General features: G+C 47.3%; 1 protein-coding gene across 8 annotated transcripts; it reads left to right on the top strand.

Annotated features, from left to right (window-relative positions):
• Positions 1-267: 267 nt before the first annotated feature.
• On the top strand, positions 268-26,716 carry eya4 (EYA transcriptional coactivator and phosphatase 4). Of its 8 annotated transcripts, XR_008947238.1 has the most exons (21): positions 268-627; positions 3,125-3,179; positions 12,872-12,921; positions 14,783-14,904; positions 16,632-16,715; positions 17,240-17,317; positions 17,665-17,731; positions 17,814-17,956; positions 18,357-18,500; positions 18,585-18,667; positions 19,312-19,492; positions 20,071-20,207; positions 20,328-20,411; positions 22,768-22,857; positions 23,163-23,221; positions 23,322-23,482; positions 23,586-23,700; positions 23,793-23,914; positions 25,112-25,212; positions 25,293-25,393; positions 26,031-26,187. XR_008947238.1 is itself a non-coding variant. In XM_057016032.1 (20 exons), exons 2-20 carry the CDS (start codon positions 3,147-3,149, stop codon positions 26,109-26,111), a joined length of 1,935 nt encoding a protein of 644 aa, XP_056872012.1. In that variant the 5' UTR covers positions 268-627; positions 3,128-3,146; the 3' UTR covers positions 26,112-26,716. The 8 variants fall into 8 exon arrangements, 7 of the variants coding, with proteins under 7 accessions (XP_056872012.1, XP_056872011.1, XP_056872010.1 ...); XM_057016032.1 differs by lacking the exon at positions 25,293-25,393 and having other exon boundaries at positions 3,128-3,179; positions 26,031-26,716; XM_057016031.1 differs by lacking the exon at positions 25,112-25,212 and having other exon boundaries at positions 26,031-26,716.
• The last annotated feature ends 160 nt before the right edge of the window (positions 26,717-26,876 follow it).

The raw sequence follows: 26,876 nt of genomic DNA, 5'->3' as shown, positions 1-26,876 counted from the left end.
GTTTTGCTATTTTTGAGGCCTTTTATTACCTTACTTTTTATGAAATGGGGATTGTTATTCAGAAACCTGGAGCTGCGAGGTCTGAACATGTTGTGTTCTTCTCGGTGGGATGAATAAATCAGTGAACTTGTCATTTGGTCCAAACTATTAATAAGAATGTCACTTTGGTATCTCCCCCCGAATCCCCCTCCCGCACCCCTTTGAACCCCATTAACCCTTTGGACCCTTGCCCGCCAGTGTCCGCATGGCAGCACCGCGCATGCGCACCGCAGCTCTCGGCGGTAAGAAGTTGAGCGCAAACTCCTCGGCGCACAAAGTTTGAGGCGGGCTAAAAATAAAAGAGTTTTCGGCAGAAATGAGCGCTGCGGGCAGAGAAGGTGAGAGTCGGGGATCGGGTTTGAGTCGGTGAAGCGCCGTGAGGACGTCCGGGGATCGTAGCTGGCGCGTTTTGGCGGAGCGTCGGTAATGGTCAGCGGTGGCTGGAGCGCTCTGATCCAGACAGTGACAGCCTGCAGACAGCAGGGAGAGCTGCGGCCGCCTCTCTGCATTTGATTATGAGCGTGTGTGAGAAGTGAAGCGAGACCGGGAGCTCCTCTTTAAACTGGACAGAAAATTAGTCCGACACAGGTGGGTCCGCTTCATTTAACTTTTAACCCAGGATACGAGTATTTCTATGGGCCAACTGTGTTGATATAAATCAAGAATAAGTCAAGAATGATCGTCCTATTCATCTATAATTGGTAAAACAACTTCAAGCAGAATGAGCGCTCTATGGATGTTTTACGCGTCTGATTATTGTTTTTTCTTTACAAATCTAGTTTCGTCCTAAAATAGATTAAAACATTTTGAATTTGATTGAACACTTAATTGAAACGTATTATTTTTTTACGGGATTACAATGATCCATGAGACCTTTCACAAATAATTCCAGTGTTGCGTAAATTCTCAGGTGCACCGTCAAGCCGCCGGTGCGTCTGTGTCAGCATCTCCTGCGTGCGTGTGTGTGAGGGATGTATATGTGTGCGCGTGCGTGTGTGTAAGATTTTTCTCCCCTCTTGACCCACGTGGAGTTTGTGTTTATATTTGATATGTAGGAAATGGGAATCGTATACCGCGTCCAGGCTGCGGGGGCTTGAGCGGCCCCTGGCTATTGGCCCGCCGTGACAGCATGACAGGTTAGGTGACGGCTCCACCATCTGATAGGGTCAACCCCGCCGTGATCCACACATTAGATTTTACATCTGGATTTTCTTAAAGCGGCCTATGCAGTTTAGGACTTCTTGCTCATTAACGTGAGCTGAAGGTAAATGTTTTTAGGTATAAATTAAAATAATGGCACCTCTTTTGCATTTCAATAATTCCAGCCCGTGTGTTTTATTTTGAAGAAGCTTTATCGGCCCATGAAGTATTTCCTTACGTCGTCTGTTTTATTTTGTTTAATTTTTTATTATAATTTCAGTCTACTTTTTTTTTTTAAAGAAACCTTATTACTTAAAAAGAAGTTAAAACTGGAGCAGGATATTTCTAAAATCAAGTTTAATGAGTTTCATGATTCAATAATCAAACCAAATTTGTTTCTTTTGTGCACACACATATACAGATATATGTGTGTAGTACATATACAGATGTGTGTGTGTGTGTGTGTGTGTGTATGTATGTATGTATGTATGTATGTATGTATGTATGTATGTATGTATGTGTGTATGTACGTAAAGAAGTAACAGTGCTAACTACTTTTCACCACAGCAGCCTGCGGTTTGTCCGACGTCCTCCTAAACTCTTCTCCAACAGTGTGAAATTACCGCAGCGCGGCTGTGCAGTCCGGCTCTGATCCTCCGCACAGTATGTTTCTCGTGCTGCTTTCGATGTCCATCGGGAGAAACATAATTCTCTCTTCTGGGAGGCTCAAGGAAATGGCAGGCAATATTGATTCCCCAAGTCAGTGTCATGTAACTTCTGGGTCAGTCGGGGCTGTGCGGGGCGGTTGTATATGTGGAGAGGTGAGGAGACCGGTTCATCTGTAATTAATACAGCCGGAGGGTCTTTGAACGCATCGCCGTTCTGCCGTTTCCTCACCTTCTGAGACGATTTCAGGTTGGCTTGGCAGGTCAAAACGTGATAGAGGGCAGATTCCATCCTTTAAAGGTGAGGGGAGAAACTAACAAAAAAAAACAGAAGAGGGTGAAAAGAGGGAGGGAGGGAAAAGGGGGAGGGAGGGAAAAGGGGGAGGGAGGGAAAAGGGGGAGGGAGAGGCTCTGGCACAAATCAATTCACCTGAGAGACGCATTATTGTCTTGGGTTTCAGGCGAGGAGGAGCAGAGCGCTATGAAAAATTAAAAGGATGCCAGTTAGTTTAAAGGTTCAAGCTAGACAACTGCACACACACACACACACACACACACACACACACACACACACACACACTCAACAAACTGCTGGAATTTGTCAAATCGTTAAATGCCAATCGAAGATTCCCTCAATGAAAAAATTAAATGAAAAGAGAAGTCGATAAAGGAAAACCTTAATTATTAGTTAACCTTACTTATTACTGAGAATTAGAGCAAAACATTTTTATGGTTCTCGTATGTGTGTGTGTGTGTGTGTGTGTGTGTGTGTGTGTGTGTGTGTGTGTGTGTGTGTGTGACATCTGCGCAGTGTGGGGCCATTTTGTGCCTCTCTCTGCAGGGCCCTGTGCCCTCTTCAGTCCCGCCTCCTCAGCCTCCCCGTCCCTCCGGGCTCCTGATGTGACCCGTCTCCTGCAGCATTTGCTGTCTTCCAGCTCAACGCCGTGTCTGTAGTCCAGATGCAGCCAGGCGGCTGTATCGTTTACATGTCTCCGTTTTCATTGTTGATATTTACTTCTCTAATTATCTCCCCGCTTCGCCCGCGCCTGAGCGCGACACGCCAAAGTTAGCACTACCGTTTCCCCTTCCTCTCCCGTTGCTCACACATAAACACACCGGAGGCGACGGTGTCACGGGCAGAAAACGCAGGTTAATGGGTGAGGGTGGGGGGTCAGGCAGACCCCCAGGAGGACGTGTGAGGACAATAATGCACGTGAGGTTGGCAGCAGTTCACACTGGCACCACTGACCCATGCTTTCCTCTTCTGTTCTGATGTGCAGCAGATCAACCAGTCGAGGAACCATGGAGGCCTCACAGGACCTCAGCGAGCAGATGGTGAGTTAAACGCTACTGTATGCCGGCGAGTGTGTGAGAGTGCTCCTCTGAATGGCCACACAGACGCGGCACGTATGCCTGGCTAACGTGTGTGTGGTAACGCACAGCAGATGTTGTTCAGCGAGCGCACATTAACCATATGGCAGCAGCCGGAGCGAACGAGGATGGAGCGTGTGTGTGTGTGTGTGTGTGTGTGTGTGTATTCCAGAGGTTTCTTTTAATCTATAAGGTCTTTTTTGCAGATGTAAGTCCTGTACACACACACACACGCACGCACACACACGTGGGTGCGGTTCCCGAGGGTTGGTCAGAGCTTCGGCACGGCGGGTCCTCGGCGCAGCGTCCCAGTTCTGCTTGTTTAAAGATCAGCCTGTATTGTTGGGAAAATGATTTTGGCGGCGAGCAGAGGTCCGCTCGCATTTCAAAGTCGTTAGTCAGCCACCAGAACAGGTGTAATTTCATCTTCTCCTCCTCCTCCTTCATCAGGCTTGCTTTTCTCTCTCTCTCTCTCTCTCTCTGTCTCTGTCTCTCTCCCTCTGAGGCTCCACAGTAATAATAGCACAAAGTGGGACAGAGCTCATGAACTATGTTGTTTTTCTCCAACTTTTTGTGTCGCTCCATCAGACTCGCCCTGAGGTCAGGTTACGGACTGACCCGTGGTAATGTCACACAAACAACAACAACAACAATAACAACAGGAAGGGGGGGGCAGATGCAGGGGAAGATGACGGGAGCAGCTCGGCTCGCTGCCGTCCAAATATCAAATATTGATATCACACAATTACTTCGCCTGCTTTAAATAGGGCAGTGATATCATTCATAAAGGGAATGTGAGCTGCAGCTTCAAGGCATTGATTAATTGTTGGGTGAAAACAAGACCTCAGAGCAAAGACAGAGATTTTAATCATAATATAGTCAGATCATCAGAATGGAATGTTCTTTCTTTTAATATTCATTACCAAATATATTTAAACTGACTAATTCATGTCAGTGGGGGCAAATAAATACCAATTTCTATTTGTTTACCGTGTGTTTGGACAATTATTTTCCAGATTAACATGAATTTAAAAGCATACATATTAATGACATCTACAGCATTAGCATAACAAACATTAATGAGCTATTTTCCTTCTCATCATTAAATTCAGAAACTGAAAGTGTCTACGTCTTTCCCCGCAACACTTTATTGAAATGGGCGTGTCGCGGGCTAACCTCATACAGGATGTTTCGGGGAGTCGTCTGCCGACACCTGATCCTTCCACCGCTCCCATCTACCCTTTAAACCCCCCCTCTTTTTACCCACCGCATCCACGGTGCGTCATCTGGGTGATGGTCAGTCTCTCTTGGGCCCTCTGCCTGCTGGAGATCAGCCTGCCGTCTGGAGTCCTCGATGGAGCCCGAGGCAGGGCCAACAAGTGTTTAGCGTGCTAATGCTACTTTTAGCCTGTTTAAGTGTCTCAATCCACCTGTTGTCACATACTTGTACAGCTTTTGAGAAAAGAGAGTTAAGTGTTTTTCTTTTTTTTTGAATTGAGAAATGTTCACAAAAGTCAGTAGTGATATTTTTAAGTATTAAAAGGTCGACCGTATGGAGTTTCATTAGGATTAAGAAATCAGCTTGATCATAAAAACAAGCACATGGACCCATCTCATCAGAGACCGCCTCAAGAAAAAACTAGGTGAGGGGGAAAAGGGGGAAAAAATAAGAGAAAAGGAGGAAAAAGAGGTTCTTTTAGCTGTGGTCTCTTCCTCTGGAGCACTGGGAGAGGCCCTGGGTATGGCAGCTGTCCCAGTCTGTGTGTGAGAGAGACAGAAAGCCCAACTTGGAGGAGGAAAGGGGTCAGATTGCACCCCTCTTTCACCCCTACAACCCCATACAGATACATTCACACAAACTTACACGCAGCAGCAGCAGCAGAAGCAGCAGCAGCAGCAGCTAAATACGAGCACAGCCCAGCCCTGATTGCCAAGATCGCACTGGCGTCACAGACAGTCTGACAGCTCCGAAATCTGCCCGGTGACAAGAAGCGATGGCGGTAGCTACGGGGCGTAACAGCTCCCCCCCCTGGCATCTCTGTGGCGGGCTGGCATCCTCGTGGCACCTCCGAGGACGCCAGCTCAGTTTCAGCTTTGAGTGGCATGATTCTTGGGAGATTTATGTGTCGTTGGTAGCTGACTGTCGTTCGTGTTTTAAAAAAGTTGGGTGATGGAAAAAAAAACCCTAAACAGGCCTAAAACATCATCTGTTCATCTGTTTGTGGGGTTAACTCATAGCTCAAAAGGCGAAAGTCGGGGGAAGCTAGCTAGGCGCGAGGTGAGGGGGTCATAGACGGCCCACAAGCCAGGATGGTCCGATAGAAACGCCCCCCTCAAAACAGACTGCAGGATCCATTTAGACACCCCGAGCGACCAGCGTGGGTTTGCTGCAGGAACGCACCAGACAGGAAACCACACGCTGTGCGTGCCGAGAGACTGCGTGGACGTGCACGGAGGAGTTTTTCTGCTGTGCAAGTATAGCTGAGATCATCTAAGTGGAAGGGGGGGAGCAAGACGGTCACGCTCTTGCATTTTACATGTGAGGGTTATTACGGAAATTGATCACAAATCAAGAAGTTCCTGGTAACCGCCGTGCAGCTAGAACAGCGAACCGTTTCTCCTCCCGAATGCTCATCTGTCATTGGTTACCAAACACGGCGCACGTTTCCCCATTTTGCACCAAAGGAAATGAAAGAGCAACAATTGTGCTTTTGGTTATGGAGGAACCTGCCTGCCGCGACAGCTTCCTCTGCGGCTCCAGTGGGAGATTGTGTTACTCCCATTCTTCACCTCTGTGGCGAGCAGAGGGGGCCACGGGGGCCCCTCTTATCAGCAGCGCCGCGGGATTTCGAACATATTAACTCCTCATGCGACGTGCTTTCTGAGTTCTGTTTAGTCTATGTGTCTGTCTCTCCGTGTGTCTCTCCATCCAGAGTGATGATTTAGGGCCTATTGTGAAGTTGGCAATCCGATACAGAGCCACTGCTGCCGGTGGCGTCGGGGGCGGCGGTAGGTGCTCCATGGGTGTAGTCATGCTCGCTGCTCTCTCCAGCCCAGGGCACATTGGCTCTCATACCTGTCCTCCACATTACACGGTCCTCTTCTTTCCCACACCCTCAGCTCTATGACATAGGCCCATCGACGCCCCCCCGTCCCCCCCGTGTGTGAGTCCCCCCCCCCCCGTGTTGATGATGTTATTAGCAGGATGGCATGAACTGTTTCCTGTCTGGTCGGATGGAACAGTCTCGTTGGAGTGTCAGGCGGTGGTGACGCTCAGTGTCCAAGAGCATATGGCAGCCACCAGCACAAGCGTGCACGCCCTCTGCATGTGTCTTCTTCAAGACACCTACCTTATGCTCTACCTGCCACGTGCACGCGGTGTGATGTCACTGAGCAGCATTATTTAACAGGCAGCTGGGAGGCCATTCATCATTTAATCAAAAGCGTCTGAAAGGGATCTGAGGGCTAATGAGATTAGCTTGAATTATTGATGCCGCGACCGTCGCCTCACGCTCACGCACACACGCACGAGTCAGTCTGCTCTCTAGTCCATCTAAACACATTTTTCCAGTGAGACACTGGAACTGGTTTTCCAGTAACACACATTCTTCTCATTGGAGGTGTGTGATGTGCACAGTCCCGGTCAGGATCCATCAAAATTTTAAACTTTTGTTCATTTGGATTTCACTTTGTGACCTCCATAAAGAGCAAAAGCTGTTGAATTTGCATCAGGAAGGTAAAACTGATGTCTCTGACTCTCATTTGCAAATTAAACTGACCCGAACCCACTAATCCAACTATAGGAACTCCAGACAGGAAGGTCAAAAAGGTCAAAAGTCACATGATATCTGTGTGCGTCCATATAAAGCTTTGGGTCACTCACACATTCAGACACTGGGATCAATTATTTAGTTCAGCTAAGCAATTAATTGATTAATCACTTTATCAGTGACGTGTGTGTGTGTTTGTGTGTGTGTGTGTGTGTGTGTGTGTGTGTGCGTGTGTGTGTGTGTGTGTGAAGCACTTGGCCTCAACTGCCCCTGCTCAACTAATCTGATGAGAGCGATTAAAAAAACAACTGGAAGAAACCTAAACCAGTGTGTGGCTGAACACACACAGACACACACACGCACACACACGTGCGTGCGCACGCAGACACGTCCATCAGTGACTTCTCATTGAGCAAAGCTGCATTAAATCATGCCTGTGATCCTCTCACTCTGTGAGACAATTTGGAGCCAATTTAAAGGGCAGATATGAGACCACCAGGTGGGAGAGGACAGACCGCCGGCTCTGTTCTCCTCCACTGCTTCTCCTCCCCAAAACAACTGTTCTAAATAAAAGGGTCTTTAAATGAAACAACGTTCGGGATTTTCTTGTCCTGGCACATTTTAAATGGCGTCACGTTTCTATTTTTATGAATGATGTCATCAGCAATGTAGCCTCTGAAGTACAGGCTGTCCTCCTTCGCGCCACATATAGGAACACACGCGTGCAAATTAATTAATAAAGTTAATTTAATTGATCACAGAAATGTTGTTGACATGGGACATTTTGTTTTCGCCTTTGGGTGATTTGAATATAAAGATTTCGACATGTGAGCTGCGGAGGTCATGTGTGAATATACTTCTATTTCTGGTGCTAGCTCAGGGCAAATTCATGTTTGTAAGAGTGTAGGTAAAACAAGAGAGAACGGAGCTGGAGAGTCCCCCCCCCCCCCCCCCCCCCCCCCAGAAAAAACCCAAACCCTCCTCCTCCCTGCCTGACAGACTCACCTTATTCTTCCCTTTCACTCCCTCACTTTTTCCCCCTCCAGCTTCCTACCACACCTGAAAAAGGGGCATTTTTGGAGGTATAAAGGGAAGGATAGTTTTACACCTCCCCAGGCTGGGGAACTAGGGGGGGGTTGTAGGAGGAGAGGAGGGTGGAGGAAGGGAGGGAGGCAGGGAGGAGGCTCAGCACAATGTATTTTACATGAAAGGAAGAGGATAGAGTTACCACAGCGATAACCACTCATACAAATGGAGGGAGCAGAGCGCTTTGAGCATGGGACCGTGTGTGTGTCTGTGTGTGTGTGTGTGTGTGTGTGTGGGTGGGGGGGGTTGTGTGGTAGCATCCTGAGTGTGTTATGTGATCAACACACACCGGCCCGTGACCGCACGACATGTGTATGTTTGTTTATCATTTTATATCCATCCATCCATCCATCCATCCATCCATCCATCCATCCATCCATCCATCCATCATCCATCCATCCATCCATCCATCCATCCATCCATCCATCCATCCATCCATCCATCCATCCATAGAAAATGTCCATAATCTGCACCAGAAGGGTAAGAATCTCCAAACCAGATCTCCTCACAGACTCGTAAGGTCACCAAACCTCTGTAAAGCTGAGGCCGAAGCATCTCAGTCACCCTCTACTGGTAGCTTTAGGCATAGCTGCATCGGCTGCCTGACCCAACTGGCATGACATCACAGCTGAGTGTCGCTGGTAAATGCGTCATACGGGGGAAAGTGTGTTCCTCAGCAGCTACATTGCTCGGTGACACGGTTCATAAAAATAGAAACTCAACACTTAAATGGCCCGTTGCCCTACAGACCAATAGTGGGGCTGAACCGGTGGTCTCGGGACCCCAGCTAAAATGGAATCTGTTGAGTTCATCTCCTCCTCAGGGGTTGAACGGGTGACGGATGTGTTGCTCAGTGTTTCGGGGCTTCGACCTCTGCTGGCCACCATGACAAGCGTGATGAAGAAGAGAAGGGTCTGTCTCTGCCTGTCTCACCGTCTGCTGAGCGGGAGATGAACTGTGGTTCCACTGGAAGAGCAAAGTTACTCTCCAGGGCCTCTTAAAGGGGTGCGAGACACCTTCAGCAGACACTTTAAAACACTCCTAAAGTCAACAAAAAGCGAAGGCGACTCCTGTGATTTAGCCGCACTAATTCGCGGCCCACTTCCTCCGCCCGGCTCGCCGCTCTGTTATGCCCTTGCCATCCCGTTGGTTTGTTTTTCTTCGTCCCCTCTCTTTTTTGTGTGTGTGTTTTGGGACACCTCCCCGGCTCCCTTCTCCACTTGCTGTGAAAATATTTCATCGGGGATGTTTTTGGACGGCCCCCTCCTGATGGGGTCCTGCCTGGCTAATAATAAAGTGCTTGAGTTGTCAAGCGCTTCGGCAACACCCTAATCTGTTCTGACAGGCAGTCCTGCGTGCACGCTTTCAGACGTCCTGCGTGCGATCGTAACGCCGTGCACGTACAACACTTTCAATGGACGTGTGTGATGATGTGGACGTACGTGGCCACTGACAGTCTATCAATCAGGGTGTTTATTAGAGTGGGGGGGATCATGGTGGCTGAGCTAAAGGTGGATGGTGCACAGTTGGAGACAGTGGCCACGTTCCAAATCGCTCTCCAGGCTTGTGTTCCCCCTCAGCTGTTTTCTTTTCCCTCGTAGATGTCAAATTCCGGGGTTTGTCCAAATTGATTGAATAGACGTGCTCACACCTTGGAGTTTTTCAGTAAAATAGCCTATCACGGGACATACGTCATCAGAAAAGACCGACATTCGCCATTTTAAAAACATTTTGAAGACTCAGAGTTTGTGGATAAGGGAAGGAACTAGAACGGAATTTTGTGATTTGAACCCCTCTTTAAGAGTGATGTGTGTAAAACTGCCTGTATTAATGATTAAAATATGACATACGGGGAAAAGTTGTCCTCAGAAAGGCTCCTAATCCAGGTTCCCTCTGGTCTGACATGTTTCTTAAATAACAAAGGCCCTTGAAATACCCCTTTGAGGGATTGCCTGAAATGCATGTGTGCTTGGCTAGCGTCTCTTAAAAATAATAGATTATGAGGTTTTTCTGTAACCTTTGCGATGCTGGTTTGACTCCTCCGCCGCCGCCATGGCGACCGCAGTGAAAGAGTGCTGTTGTCAGACAGGGGCAGCTGCTCCTCCGCTCCATAGAGTCGATGCCTCTGAACGGGTCACACGTTCAGCCGATGTGGTTCCAATTAACAGAACCAGACCAATGTGTGTGTGTGCATGCGCACGCCCAGGTGGAGTGGGGGGGTCCGATGTCCCATCCACATGGTGTGAAGTTTATGATCTGGCCCCTCTGCCTCACTGTAAAGTGAGCAGTTGGTGTTACATCCACTTCTCCACTTACTGCTGTGAAAGTAATGATGTTACCGTGGTTACGTCAGCCTAGAGTCAAATATGAAGCATTTGTGGAGTCATTTTTGGCTTCAGAAGTTTTAAGGTAAAAACGGCTGACTTAGTGTGAGTGTTGGGCAAGAGAGGCAGGAGGGGGACAAGGAGAAGAGAAAAAGAGGGGGAGGAGGCAGAGGAGGAGGGAGGCAGGACAGCAGCGAAACGTCCCCCATAACCAGAGCAGAGGCAGGCAGGAGCTGCGCCTGGATTCACCTCAGCGGCGCACAGATAAAGACAGCAGAGTGTCCCACAGCTCGCCTCACTCCTCCGGCCTCACTCCCCCCCGCCTCACTCCCCCCGCAGGAGCAAAAGTGAACAGAAGGGGAGAAGGAAGGACGCGTTCAGGAGATGATCTGGAGAGCGCAGAGGTTCGCAGGTAGATAAGAGACGAGCTGAGGAGGAGCGTTCGGGGGCCAGACGGAGGACAGCAGATGGTGCAGGTCTGAAGCGTGTGGAGACAGAAGTGGACTAACTAACCTGATGACACTCTGAGGTAGGACCGCATCTTTAACCCGGCGAACCCGACGGAGCTTCGTATGCAGACCAAAGCTGCAGTAAATGCAACAAAGATGTTTCCTGGATTTATTATAACTTTGTTTAACTGCTAAGTGGACAGAAATATTCTGAGATGTGGCTGAAGGCTTTAAAGATGTCCTTTATACGTAATAATCCATATTCAATTTGATGGTATTTTAGTGTCTTTGCTGATCTGTAAATACTTTATGGTTCCGCTTTAAGAATATAAAAAGACCAACTCATAATGTTGAACGGCTTTTTTGTCCCATTTACATTTTCGTCTGTGTCGGCTTGCACGGTTCTAACCTGGTGTCGGATGTCCTGTTGCCGATGGGCTGGGTTATTAGCAGAAACATGCTGCTGCTCTTCTCTTTCAATTTCTCTTCCTCTGCACCACTTTCATCAATCTTTTGTCACTCGTTTGAATCTTTATGAGCTACATGACTCAATTTCGGCGTGTCTGTCTCCTGTGTCCTGTTTCTGGCTGCTGAATTGGTCAAACGTATCTGTTGATGAGTAATAATAGGTGGAAACAAACACAGTGTGTGTTCCTCTTAAATAAAGCATTGTTATCTGTGCTAATTAGCTGGGGTACCTGTATTTATGCCTCAGGGAATCCCCGGCCTGGGCAGGTTGTGTTCTTGGTCGGTCACCCAGCCAACCGGGTCACAGGTCACCTATATAAGTGGCTCAGATGACACAAATGGGTCCTTCAGCCCTCACGGCCACCGAAAAGCACTTAGGTTTTGTGTGCTGTTAAAATTCTATAAGTGTGGGGACATTTTTTACTTGTCGATGTTACTGTGACACAGCAAAGGAGCCCCGCTGGTAAAAGGATCAAAGCTGTGCTTCCACCAATAGTGTTGAGACAGAGACAGCCAGGTTTGTGTGTGTGTGTGTGTGTGTGTGTGTGTGTGTGTGTGTGTGTGTGTTCGTGTGTGTGTGTGATGTATGAGTGGACTCCAGTTTCTCACGGCCGTGCCGTTCATGTCGGCGAGCGACAGCCTTGTTAAATTTCAGTTAAGCATGAAATGCAACATGAAAGCAGCCTGTGTGTGCGTGTGTGTGTGTGTGTGAGATGTGAGCACCTCCTGACCTTTGACCCCTGTCTTAAACAGCTAAGTGCTATTCTTATTCCCTCTCTATGGGTTCCTCTCTATCGGTTCCTCTAACCAAAACCATAACAACACACACACACACACACACACACACACACACACACACAAAATAGCAGTATCTGGACCAGTGTGTTGTGTATTTACCTGCGATAGAGAAAATGTGCTGACCATGAGTGTGTGTGTTTGGCACCTCGCGCGTGCCCTGCACCTCAGCGGTGCGTGTTGACACAGTGATTACCGGGCAGCTGGTACATATTGGCGTGAGCTCCGCCCTGCATTTACTGTTGTAATTAGTTCCTTTCCCAAATAAGCGGCAGGAATTTTAATAGAGAACCTCTGGCCTGCCGTCGTCTTGCTCCACAGACCCTCACACACATAAAACCAACCTGTGAGGGAGTCTCCCTTGAGGCTGCAGTGTTAATTTGAATCATTCATTTTTACTCCTTAAATCAAACGGAGAGCATGACAACAAATGCAGCTTACAGTCGGGGCTCACAGTGACTCGTTAAAGGGCGAAGACTGGCGCCTTGTGACCTAACATGGCCCAGCCATGACCCTTTAACACTTCAAGGGTGCAGAGGCTCGGTGGGGGGACAAGCGAAAGTTAATATCTGTCACTTAAATGCTCGTTAGCGCTTCTGGCACAGCCGCGTCTACGTTTTTGCGCACCAGTGCTGCGTTTAAGTGCCATTTAGAAGATCGGAAATATCAATACTGAACATAGGATTGCTGTGCGCGCTGTTGAAAGTTTGAGGAATGTAAATGTGTGTTTAGTTAACATTTCCTCTGCTCTGGTGTCTCTGCAGGTGAAGAAATCACACAGTGAGTCTCATGTTCCAGACCCTTCAGACGCCAGGTAGTGTGTGTGCGCGTTGTGTGTGTGTGTGTGTGTGTGTTTCTTTCTTGTACATTTCTCATGCATTTTTAAAACTATTTGAATACACGTAAATGTTCATCCGTCACTCAAGTTAATAACAACACACATTTTAAAGTTATTAATTATTTATTTCATCATGTGCGATCTAAAAACAATCGTAATATTTTTAATTTTATTTAAAGCAAAAAGCTACATTTTAAATCAAATGACTGGTGCACATTAGCGGGGGAGAAATACTTGTCAGCATGGAACTCCAGTTCAGGAACTATCAGTACTTCTGATCAATCCGTTTATTTAGGGCAAAAACTGCAAGCAATTAATCTTTCCAGTCAGAATTTAAATAATGGAAATGTGCCAGAAATTCTGAGGCTCCAGCTTTGAAAATGATACGATTCGACCCTTTTTTAGCAGAAGGGGCGCAAAAAGACATTTTAAGAGGCCGCCGTGGGCGCTGTGGCGGCTGTTGTCTGCTTCCTCGGTGTTTTGACGTTTCAGACAATCAGATGTGTTTCGCAAAAATAACAGCTGATAAAACAATAATCCTCAGCGGCGGCTTTATTTTCTTTAATACTCTGTCGATTTTTGCAAACTCCGTCGGAGATCAGGCGTAATGTGAAAAGCAGAGGAGCGTTTATGAAACACCAACTGCTGCCATCGCCTCCCGAGACTGCTGAAATAAAGAGGAAAGCAAGGGGGGGGGGGGCGATTATTTCCTGCTGTGGCGAGACAAAAGAGAAGTATGGACGGAGAGAGAGAAGAGAAGAAAATAATCTGTTTTTGCAAGTTTTTCTTTGAGATTTTTGAGACTTTGAGTGAAGTCCTCTACCATTACGTGCTGTTGACATTAAAACAGCGCTAGTTGTTGTCCTTCAAAATGTCCCTGGGAGCAGAATTAATGTTTAGCTATAAATAAAAACAGAAGAATTGAGAGACGTGAGTTGATTTAGTCTGTTTATCTTCTGTTGGTTTGCACCTCTAAGTCTTTGACATCTGCTGAAAGTTATATGTTTATACCTGTCAGGCCCACTGTGGGCCGCAGTCATGCGCAACGATGCTATCTGCCCATAGCATTCAGATGGCCTCCCTCCAGACCGCAACACACACACACACACACACACACACACACACACAGAGCAGCAGCCCGCATTTTTTTAATGCTCCGTCCATCTCTGTCAATTCTTGCTTTGATGTGTCACACAAAAGCACAAGTGTGACCGGCCTGTGGGCACACACACACACACACACACACACACATACACACACACACACACGCATACACACTCTCTGGTTTCATGCATTTGGGAAAAATGGTTAAAGACACTTCACACCTCACTTGACGGGCTATGGCGTCTGTCTACAGTATCAGTTGCCGTGGCGACACCATCTCCAGAAATACAATAAACACTGATATCAATATTTAAGGCCAACGCGAGCGCCGACGCTGAATATATATTTCCGTCCACAAGCGCACGCAGATCAACTTCTCCTTGTGTCGCGCTCACACATGCGGAACATCCTGTGGAACCGAAGCGTGCTGGCACGATGGGGGTTTGCACCAGAGCCCGGAATTACTCACACATTCAGGTTCTCCGTGAAAGAGCCGACAGGCCCGCGGACAATGTCTAATGCCCGAGAACACATGCTCACGTATGCTAACCGACGCCCATTACATTTTCACTTGTGCACGCACAGTATTTGTGTGCGAACGCGCCGCCTCTCACTCCGGCGGGAAGTCTTGACATAATATATGGGCTGCAGATTCCCAGCTGTGGGAGCGTACAGCCGCAGAGCTGCTCTCCGGTCAGAAATCGCAGTTGTTGTTTCATCTCTCCTCCTGCAGGTCTATGGACATGCAGGACCTAGCTAGTCCTCATAACCGAGTGGGAGGCGCAGATTCCACAGGCTCCAAGCTGGACAAGAGCAACCTCGGCAGCCCTTCCATCACCTCCAATGGATTAGGAGGTGAGACGGAAAAGCATGACCAAAGACCCAAACACTTCAATGAAGCCAGCAGCATTAAAGCGCCCAACACGTCTCGTCACGCGTTGTGGCTAGTTTGGCTGCGTCTACACCTTAAAATGTCAACTTATTGGCCCAATTCTCATCTATATTTCCATTTTGAACCCTCGGCTCCTTAAAATCTTTGAAATTCTGCTGGTTTCCTGGAGGTCAATGTTGTTTGTACAGATATTAAAGTATCAATCACTGCATTAAATGAGTAAAATTCCCTCAGTTATTGCTGTCTAGCATCAAGCACTTTTAGACCGCACCTCCACATGTTGCGCTAGCACTTACCGACGTCTCATTCGCTGAAGTAACGCAGGAGATAGATCAGCTCTGAGCACCTCTGCTGCTCCTGCCGATTAATGTGGGAAAGATCTGCTCAGTTATTTATCACAATTGGCTCCAGCACACACACACACACACACACACACATTTTCATTTCCCTGAAAAGCAGCTGATGCTGAAACGTAAACCCAATGCTGTCAGTCATCAAGCATAGACAAGGGTTTTTTTTTTTCTGGAGCATTTTGGAGAAATGGAAGGAGACGTGGAAACACACCCCAGATGCTGGCAGGAGGACGCGGGTAAACCTCTGGAGAACACACATAAACATGCGGTGAAACACTTCTGCTCTCCCCAGCTAAGCTCTTGGCAAACATTGTGTGTATATGAGTAAATACGAGGCCGACGTCCCACTGGAAACTATGTCCTCCAACGGAGAATGAAAGCGCCACCGCTCTCTTCACTGTCAACACCAGCCTCCCTTTCATCCCTTTCTCCTTCGCTTTTCACCCGCTGTTCTGGTTCCAGCTGACTGTTTGTTCTCGCCCGCACTCAGTTTTGATCTGATGTAACATCGCTGGTCGGAGGGCCTTAGTTTGATCCCCGGCTGATTTAACCAGAAATGGAAAAAAAAGAGCTTTGAATCGCATTGTAATGGAAAACATGCCATTTCGGTCAACTCGCGTGTCAGCTGACACCCTAGTCACAGAAATAGTTTCGTTCAGAGAGGACCTAACGGGCCATATTAGAGCACATTAAATCATTTTTGATGAGCTTGCGGCTAATGGTTTGAGCAGACCGTGCCAGGACAACACGCTCACAGCCAAAACAGACTACATACCCAGCATTCTCCCCACCTGACATCAGCTGGAGCTCGGGCCCAGGGGCCATCTCAATGGCAACTCATTTGTCTCCATTAGGGCTCGTCCGGTGGGTCCTAACGACCCCCGGGAGGATAGATGCAGTTGTCCCGGATGAAATCATGGCGGCAGAGCACCGCTGATGATGGATTCTACTCATGTTGAGAGAAAATCGGATGGACAGTGTTTTAACGTTAGCAGGTGCTCCCCTCGTTAGCGACGTGCTTTTTTATCCCGTGCGAGGAGCCGGATCGATACATCATCACGCTGCATTTCCAGTGGATTAAGTTCCACTTGGCAGCACAGAGCTTCTCCTTTTATAAAGCACAGGCTTCAGAATGAATGTGTTAAAGTGGAGAAGCCAATCTGTTTCACGTCTGTTAGCAACCAGGCTCATTAGCATTTAGCAGTGTGACTAATGATTGTGTCAGATGTGAAATAAAAATATCACTGATAGTAAAATTATACTTGTTTGTTTTTTAAATGATGATAATTACTCAGGGTGTTTCATTATTACCACGTTCCAACCTTGCACCCTTTTAGGTGAGAGCATGACAGTCCTAAACACGGCTGATTGGTTGTTGGGCTGCAGCAGCCCCTCCCCCGCATCGGCCTCCAAAGACTATGGTACAGAGGCGCACGCGTACGATTCATAGTTGCACGAGAAGTTTGCTGTTCTCTGCAATCTGATGTTTTGGTTTTGCAAGAGTGGGTTTTCTGTTTGACTTGCAGTGCTGTGATATGAAGCTGTTGCATGGTTTGAAGAATGATGTCACAGAAAAATAAACCTTTAATAAAGGTTTGAGAGGAAAAGCCTGTATATTAAGCTGTAAAGAAACTCACTTTTTCACTAGGACACCTTTTTAGCATACAGAGGCTTTTCTAATTATGTGTTTCTAATTAAAACTTCATCATTGATAGGTCCATAAATAGTTTAGTTCATTCTTCTAATGCATGGATAAAGGGAAAAAATGGATTTAAGGTGAAAGGGGCCTGCAGACACAAACTAGAGGGACTCTGCTGCTCCTGTTGCTGTTCTCTCTCGTGTGTGTGTGTGTGTGTGTGTGTGTGCGCGCGCGCGGGCACGCAGGTGTGTGTGTTTGTGATGGCAGCCAGTCACCTGATGCACTGCTCTTTCTGCCGTCCTTTAGTAAAAACAGAGCCTTTGAACAACAGCGACACGGCCACCACGACAGGGGACGCAGTCCTGGACACCTACGCGGGATCAGGTAACACACGGCGGTCCGCACAAATGCACGGTTTTCAGCAACACACGACAGCGTCCCTCTCAGCTCAGCAGTGGCGGGTCTGCTGAGAGCTTTAATCTGATGATGCATCGGTTGTCATCATCAGAGCCTGGCACAGGTGTGTGAGGACGAGGGAGAGAGTGTTTTTGGGCACCTTTTCACACACGTTACACAGATGCGGAGGCTTTTGGTTCCGTCTGCGGCTCAAACTGGTTCAGATGAGGTTGGCTGTACCGCTGCAGCCGACCTGGAGGCCTTGGACGTGCACGGAAAACAGAAAAATGGAATTGTCGTTGTTGAAGTTGCTAAAGATTGTTGTTTTTGTTCAGTGATCACCAGCAGCGGATACAGCCCCCGTTCGGCCCACCAGTACTCTCCTCCCCTCTACCCCTCCAAGTACGTCTGTCCCGTGCACGCGCATATGTGGTTAAAATGGTAAATGCTGCTACTTCACCTGCTGTTTCCTCCCCTCCTCCAGGCCCTACCCCCATATTCTGTCCACGCCGGCAGCCCCTCCCATGCCGACGTACGCTGGCCAGCCCCAGTTCAGCAGCATGCAGCAGTCGTCCGTCTACACCGCCTACTCCCAGACAGGACAGCCATACGGCTTGTCTACCTATGGTACGCACACCCCGACCTCCTCCTTCGGCATTAAAACGGAGAAATGATCCCGGGGTTAAATGCCATGTTTCTGCACAATTGGAACACTTCTTCTTCTATGGTTTAGCAACTTTTTCCAGTGCAAAAGGTCCCTGCCCCTACCCTCAGGCCCAATAGTTGAGCCAAAATTCTTCAGGTCCCCACCAAAGTTATCTGTGATATTTCTTTGACCTCTTCCACGTCCTCCCACTGTGTTTCATGGAAATCCACCCATCGGTTGTTGCTATAATCCCCCTCCCAGTCCAACCATTAGCTGTCTGAGCGGAGCCAGAATGACAGCATCAAGTTTAGAGAAAACATTGTGAAAATATTCAACAGTTTGGATGAGTGTTGCAAAGATAGGCTGTTCTTTTCATTCCAGACCTCGGCGTGATGCTGCCAGGCATTAAGACAGAGGGCGGTCTGTCCCAGAGTCAGTCCCCCCTGCAGACGGGGCTCAGCTACAGCCCCAGCTTCAGCGCGCCTCAGCCTGGCCAGACGGCATACTCGCCCTATCAGATGCCAGGTCAGCTGGGGACAGACTTTCAGCCCCAACTGGTGACAGTTGGGTTCGAAAGCATTAAAGAACTTGTTTTTCTTGGGTCCAAAGGTTCCAGCTTCAATCCCTCCTCGGGCCTGTATGCCACCAACAACTCGGTGTCCAACCCTGCCAACTACACCACCGCGCAGCAGGTAACTGCCACAGTTTTTCTCATTGCCGCTGCCTCATGACTTAAACACGGAACAATGGCTTTGTTCTAAATATATCCATATGATGAATCGTGCTGCGGTGGCGGAATACTTTTTATTTTAATGTTCCCCCATGATGGATGTGGCTTTACGGGGAGAAACCGCGCTTAATGTGGCTGAAATTAAAGGGAAATACAGTATCTGTGCGCGTAGGACCGCGCACGGACGCTAGCTCTCGCGCACTGGTGCTGCACTTTGCAGAGATCGACGACGCGGTGACAGTTTTTAAGAGCTGACTCATAAAAACTTCCATCTCGACTAAAAGCCGCGGCAGGAGGTTTTGATTGTCCTGGAGATATAAAACGTAGAATCGTGGAAGAAGAAAAGAAAGAGTGGGAGCACGTAAAAACCCTCCGACGGCCACTTTCAAACTCTTTGAGCCCAACGTTGCTAATTTCCTGTTTTCTGCGGCTCTTTTGTCCTGCTGCGTGGAGATTAGAGGGAAATGGTCACAGAGTGGTTAGTGTACACAACATTAGAGCTGCAGATCTGTCGCTCAGACCAGACCACAAAAAGCAGAAAACTCTGATGCAAAATTCAGCATAAAATATACAAAAAATGAAATTTTCCACTGTTTGTCTCTGCAGGATTATCCCTCCTATACAACATTTGGCCAAAACCAGTATGCCCAGTATTATTCTGCCTCCACTTATGGGACTTACATGACCTCCAACAGCATTGATGGCACAGGTTCAACGGCGGCCTACCAGCTCCAGGATCCCGCCGCTGCCGCCGCCATGACGGGTCAGGCTGCCGAGCTTCACCCAGGTGGGAAAACGTCTTTGGAGTGGTGGCGTTTACGTTCGCCCGGAACTGGAAAGTCGCCTGAATGTTAAGATGAAGAAAGTGGAGGAGAGAAAGCAGCAAAATGTCCAAAGAAATGGTTTTTCCTCAGATTATTTTGGCCATAACTCAGAGTCCGATGAAAGGACCTTATCATTCCCCTGTCATCAACACTCTCCCTCTCTGTTTCTCGCTATTGTGTGTGTGTGTGTGTGTGTGTGTGTGTGTGTTTTGTCCATTCTCTGGCTGCCTTCTCCCTCTCTGATGGAGACATAACAATATGGGAGCTAAAGCTAAGTCTGCTTCTAGTTAGCACACTGCAGCGGGTACACATGGCATCAGGAGGGTGTGCGCGTGCACGCTCGTGCACACTTCTGCAGGGCTGTGTTATCTTTGTAAGAAGTGATGCATCTCTCCTGTCACCTTTAGCTTTTATTAGCATTAGGGTGCTCTTTAATCCCGGACACAATCCCAACAATCCTCTGGGATTATCTCACGTTCGCTGACTTTTGTTTGTTTTGCTCTTTAGGACGTTAAATGATGACGTTTGTTCTGTCTTTCAGGGGACTTTGACACAGTTCAGAGTCCGTCCACGCCTATCAAAGAGCTGGATGAGCGGGCGTGCCGGAGCGGGGGATCTAAATCCCGAGGCAGGTCCCGCAAGAACAACCCCTCCCCTCCTCCAGACAGCGACCTGGAGGTGAGAACCTGCAGCTCCGACCCAACAATCTGTCGGAAATGCAGCATTCCCAGGCATCAATGAAGTCTGCTGAAGTATCCGTGCTAAAAGAGCTGGACCTTTTCCTCCTTTTCTCTCCAGAGGGTCTTCGTGTGGGATCTGGATGAGACCATCATCGTCTTTCACTCTCTGCTCACAGGCTCCTACGCGCAGAAGTACGGAAAGGTAAAATCATCACCAGTTCCCACAGCCGTGCCGCAGGATGACTGTCGGGTATCCCGGATTACGTCTGGGACAAAACAGGCCTGATTTTGTTTGAGCGAGAGGCGATGAAACGAGACACCGAAATCACCACAGATGGCGATTTATGACCGGATCGTCAAACTCCGCATAAGCCTGATGAACATTCCACATGTGGGGATTATTTTCTGTCAGGCTCTGACTTGGGCAGCATTATGGCGTTAACTATATAAGGACACCTCGCCTTCCCAAGGTTTAGGTGCATTCTTTGGGCTGAAATTTGGTGAAGTTTGAGCAAAAACAAAGCTGTTGGTTGAGTTTAGGCAACAGAGATTCGTGGGTGTGTTTACACAGCACAAATTCTCCATCACGGTTGACAACTGAAATTACACGGTTATGTTTAGGCAATACTGAGCCTGAATGGGATTAGTTACCACAACTACTTAATTACATTTGCAAAACTAAAACTCTGGGTTATGGTTAGAAAAACGATGGTTAAGGTTAGAAGAAATTGTCTTTTCGCAACTTCGAAAGCAACCAAGACCATGACGTTTCCTCAGGACGGCGTTCCTCAGGGTCACGTGTTGCTGAAACAGTTCAGAGAGCTGGAGCCAAAATCAAACGCTGATTAAAAGGATTTTCCCCTGCTGTGATTATGGATTTTGGCATAAAAAATTGTTGCTAATGTGCAATTATGAGATTACCTGATATGAGCCATCAGAATTCTGGGTAATCTGAAAAGTTCCCCTACTCCAGCAAACCCTTAGAACCTGATCGAGCACCTAATGACCCTTCAAATTAAAATCCCGATGGCAGTTTAGTGTTTTTATTTTCCTATTTACTTTTGCCTTCCTTTCAGGCTTCATTATGAGCTCATTTGGTGGTCTCACCTCCTCATATAACAGCAACTCTGTTTATGTTCCCTCTGATTTTAAGAACCTCCAGCTCTGATGACCTCATCGCGTGTCCAAAGGCTGCACATTGTTATGTGGTGATGTCATTTCCTGTGTAGGCGTCTGACTCGTACAGGTTACAGCTCCCCTCTCGACCAAACTGTCATCAAACACACACACACTCACAGAGTTTGGACCCAGACCCGGTAGCCTCGGCCTTTTTACAGATGCCTTTTGTGGGCACTGATGTTCTTCCGATTTGCCTGCAGCCATAGAATTTAATGTTCAGCAAGTGGTATTTAAGGGGTTTAAGAAAAGGCTCTGGTGTGCTGTAAACTGTATGTGTGTGTGCAGGAGTGTGTGTCTCTGTGGAGGACTCATGAGCCCCTGTGGTTAATCCAGCTCCGTTTATTTACAGTAGAGGAACTCGGAATACCGAAGGATATTATCACAAATGAAGTCCTGGCACGTGAGGACAAAGTCGTACTTTTCCTCTCTACTGAAAGAAGATGGGAATGTTTTTTCACCTCATTTGCTGCCGCTGCCCTCAAGAAATAAAGCAGCAGCTGTGTGTGTTCGCCACCCGGCCAAAGTCGTGTTTACACGGTCGACATGGGAACCATAAGTTCTCGCTCAGACTCCGAGGATATTTTTGCTGCTCCTCATTTATCAGCACGGGAGTTAATTAGGGATAATTAGGGACTTTTCAGCGTAGCAGTAATAACAACAGAGGCGGAGAGTGGGATTGTTTTAGGTAATCCAGTAATGCTATCGCAGGTCGGTGATTAATGGGATTATTTAAAAACACTGGAAAAATGTCCCTTCTGGCGCTGACAAATGCATCACACTGTGACTGACACGGCAGCAGGAAAATGCATTTATTAGCAGATGTGTTTTTGGAGAGTGTTGCTCTTGATGCCCCCCCCCCCCCTGCCCTTCCCACTGCCCCCATTCAGGAGTGTCATCAATCAGTCTCTCTCCCTCTCGCTCTCTGTCTTTGTGCTGCGTTCACTCACTTTCACCATCCTCCCCGTTAGTTTCCTTCTATTCTGGTCGTCTGACGGTGTCAGCGAATCGCGTGGCAGGTTGTCATCCCGTACTGACCTATCACTGATGATGGTTTTTGCAGCTGAGCCTTGGCATTACACACACTCACACACACTCACACACACACACACACACACACGAGAATGAAGAATGTTGATGGGACAGAGCAAGTGCAACCTGTCTGTCAGCAACTGCTGTGATGATGAGCGGGGCATACCACATTTACAACTGGGTGGGGGCGGAGGGTGTGAATTTTGGGAGGAGAAATAGAGGGAAGATTTTGTTTTTCCACACTGAAGGAAGTGCAGTTTATACTGGGAAATAATTAGTCTCAAAGGTGATGTTCTGTTGATGATGATGATGATGATGATGATGATGATGTGCTCTTTCTCTTGAATTAGGACCCTCCACTGGCAGTTACACTGGGTCTGAGGATGGAGGAGATGATTTTTAACTTGGCAGACTCACATTTATTCTTTAATGATCTGGAGGTGAGACACACACACACACACACACACACACACACACACACACACACACACACACACACACACACACACACACACACGGCTTTTATCCTAAACGCGCTTACTGCCCCCTGATGGTCAAAGGCGGTATGACACACCACGTAAGAGCATTTGATTGATTTTTAACACCTCCCCAATGTGTCATCAGCCAGCGTTTGTCTGGTTGCCCTTTTTTTCTACTTCATTGTGTTATAATCATGAATAACAGTAACTTATTTAAAGTTTACACGTTGCATTGTTTTCTTTTTATTTTATCTGTGTGATTCCAGGAGTGTGATCAGGTACATATTGATGATGTCTCATCTGATGACAATGGCCAAGACTTAAGGTGAGCGTTTAATGTATTCAAGTAACACCCATAATTCTTTGATCGTTTTTGTTCCAACAGAGCAGATTTTTCAAATAAAACATATCATTATTATCGACAGTACTTACAGTTTTGCAACTGATGGCTTCCATGCAGCTGCAACCAGCGCCAACCTGTGCCTGGCTACGGGTGTCCGCGGCGGGGTTGACTGGATGAGGAAACTGGCCTTCCGCTACCGACGAGTCAAAGAATTGTATACCACGTACAAAAACAATGTGGGGGGTAAGCCAGCCTGACAGGAATGTGAAGACGTGCAGGGAGTGGACGCTTTTGTGTGCATCCGATTGTGAAATGAGAACACATTCAGACTCAGATCCATCTTCAGGTCTGCTGGGCCCGGCTAAGAGAGACGCCTGGCTGCAGCTCAGAGCGGAGGTGGAGGCTCTGACCGACTCCTGGCTCACACACGCGCTCAAGTCCCTGTCCATCATCAGTTCCAGGTGCCCCTCTATGGTGTATTTACGCTCCGTATCGCTGGTGGTGCCTGCCGTGCACCCTCCTGACACATCTGATGTCTGTCTGCATCCCACAGGAGTAACTGTGTAAATGTGCTGGTGACCACCACCCAGCTCATACCGGCACTGGCAAAGGTCCTCCTGTATAGTCTGGGAGCTGTTTTCCCTATTGAGAACATTTACAGCGCAACAAAGATAGGTAAGACGCACACATTCCTCCAAAGACAGTGTTATTCATGGTAAATGATCACTTGATTGCTAATTTTTAGCCTCTAACAGAATTAATAGTATCTTTTTAATGTGCTTAACCTTTATAGAACCTTTATTTTGTTTGTATCCTAACAGTGTGGGAACAGTTCGAATAGACATCCATCACTTGTTAGCCCCGCGGCTGATATTGTTTCTGTTCCTGTTATTGCAGAGTTTATTCAGCCAGTTGTAATTGAAAACACTCATCAGGTGATTTTATTCAGTAAACCCGGTTTGGCTGCATGCGGGACAATAAACAGACTCTCTAGAATGTTTCGATGTGTAAAGATTGGCCATGTCACAGCTGTCCGGACTAGTAAATGTTCCCACAATTCTCATTTTTCTGACGTATCTACAGTCTTTTTGTTGTTTTTTTCTCTACATAATTAATCTTTGAGGTCATAAATACATCCAGCAACTTTGGATGATGACTTTTGGAGCTGGGAGAAAAGCTGTGAGTCAAATTAGCTTAGCATCTTGACCCCCAATCTTCCTCTGAGTGAGCCTGATTGATTGCAGCTGCTGGACTGAGCGTTGTAGCATCTGGAGCTGCAACACAAACACTCACCTGCAGCTGAGAGAAAATGGCTCCATCAAAGATCAACCAAAAAAAAATAAAAAAGAGCCGTAAGCATGTCTGCAATAAATTAGAATCTGTTTAAGTTCAGGTGTCCGTGTTTATCGTCATCATGAACTGAGAGGCAGCTGTCCAACAAGAAAACTGATCCAGATGTTGAAGCTCTGTGCTGTGCCGTAACAAAACTAGGCTGTTTTTACAGCGACCTTTAACCCCCGAGGTCACAGCTACTGTCAGAATTACAACCTAAATCCAAATTAAAGGTAAAAGAACAGTGAAAGATGTTTATTTTTTGTAAATTCTTAAGTCATCGAGTTAAAAAGAATCAAAGCATCTTGTGAAAGTGAGTATTTGGAGGCTATTTTGATCTGACACCAGCGAGGAAAACAAAAAGAAACTCTTCTTTTGGACACATTAAAAAAGGATTAATATGCGAGTATTTTGTACATCCTCTCCCCTTCATTCATCATGCACACACACACACGCGTGCGCACACACACAGGTCAGTCGCTCTTTGTGCCTCACTTGCATCTAAATGAATCCTGTGAAAGCCCGTCTGTTTGTCTCCAGGCAAAGAGAGCTGTTTTGAGCGTATAGTCTCCCGTTTTGGCACTAACATTACATATGTTGTGATTGGCGATGGGAAGGATGAAGAGCATGCAGCCAGCCAGGTAAACATACGGCTCCTGAACTCTGACCCCTCTGACCATGTGACCCTCCTTCCTCCCCTTGTTTATTTGTGTTTTTGCAGGAAAAGAGAGTTGCTTTGAGCGCATTATGCAAAGGTTTGGCAGGAAAGTAGTATATGTTGTAGTTGGGGATGGTGTGGAAGAGGAGCAGGCAGCCAAAAAGGTAATGGACCCGTGCCCTCCATCATGACCCTGCCAGCTCTGATTGGACCGAGCCTCCTTTTCTGTGCTGTCATAGAGGGTTTTGTGTTGGTTGTTTTTCTGTTGCTTTGTTTTCTTGTGCTGAGAGTGAAAAGCTACAATTGATGCCGTTTAAGCACCAAACCAGTGACAGCGGTGCAACTGAAATGTTTGCTTTTGTTAATATAAAACCCATTCTTCTTCTGTGGTGCTGGGTTTTATTCTTCATGCTGGGTGCTGGGATTGTAAAAGGAACACTCTGGCATTATGGGATATATGTGTAATCACATTCTTGCTGTGGGGTGAAAGTAGAATTTCTGCATCCAAAGCTGAAGCAGCCAGATGAAACATGCCGTTGAACATCGGAACAGGAATTTAATCTCATTTAATTAAATGTTTTAAGCAACATTTGAAAGCATGGCGTACTTTTACTCAACACTCAGTGCAGAGGCAGTGATACACCTCCCAAAATGCCAAACTCCTCCTGTAAGCCAGAGTAGAGCTGCATGGGTTTCGTTTGCGGTGCCATAAATATTGCTGTAGTGTCATTTGCATGCCTGTAGGTGGCGGTATGCAGCGGCCACCGTCTGCTTTCACTGACGCTTGTGTCCACTCCGCAGCACAACATGCCCTTCTGGAGGATATCCAGTCACTCTGACCTGCTGGCACTACACCAAGCACTGGAGTTCGAGTACCTGTAACTATTACGGCAATATGGACTTGAACCATCAACCATGGACACGGTCGACTGGGCAGCCCTCTTATTTAATACACTGCAAAAGTTTGAATTTTTTTTTTTTTTTTTTTTTAAATGTCTGGATTACAAACTGAATGGTCTTAAAAGGAGGGGTGAGACAGGAGACTCAGCCGGGGGGGTTAGATCGCTAACCAGTCTAGGTCCAGCAGGGGCCTAACACTGGGAGATGGACGCTGTGGACCCCCCTCCCCGTCCCTGCAGCTGGAGCAGACTGGACAGCCTGGAAACGATCCTACCGGGACAAACGTTTTTAATCGTGCATCACCCGGGTTTCTAGCAGGCCTGTTTGGATCACACCCAGGATAAGCTTGGGCGGCGTTTTATGTACTGGTGTTAATACCCGTTTTGTATGTTTTTCTTCCTGGTGGTACAAGCATCTGTAAATTATTTACAATATAGTTAAAGGGTAGTGGATGTTTAACTTAAAATTTGGGTTCTCTATTCTGGACTTTTGTAATTTGGGGGCAGGGGTGGGGTCAGAGATGTGCACCAAGTGTTTGAATGCTTTTTTTTCCTCCTTAAAATCTGTAGATAAAGAACTTATCCAACTGTGCGTGTCTTCTTCTCCCTTAAAAACCACACAGATCGAGTGTTTATCACCTTAGTGGCTTCATTTATACAGCACCCAGATATTAATGGTCCTAAAACTGGTTTTCCCCATTAGTCCCATGTTTTACCAGCTCCGATGGCCAGAGGGATAGAAACACAA

This window comes from Takifugu flavidus, chromosome 19 (assembly GCF_003711565.1).
Source record: "Takifugu flavidus isolate HTHZ2018 chromosome 19, ASM371156v2, whole genome shotgun sequence".
NCBI classification, from domain to species: Eukaryota; Metazoa; Chordata; class Actinopteri; order Tetraodontiformes; family Tetraodontidae; genus Takifugu; species Takifugu flavidus.
Note: the sequence above shows the minus strand (reverse complement) of the source record. Positions and strands in the feature narration are given on the sequence as shown.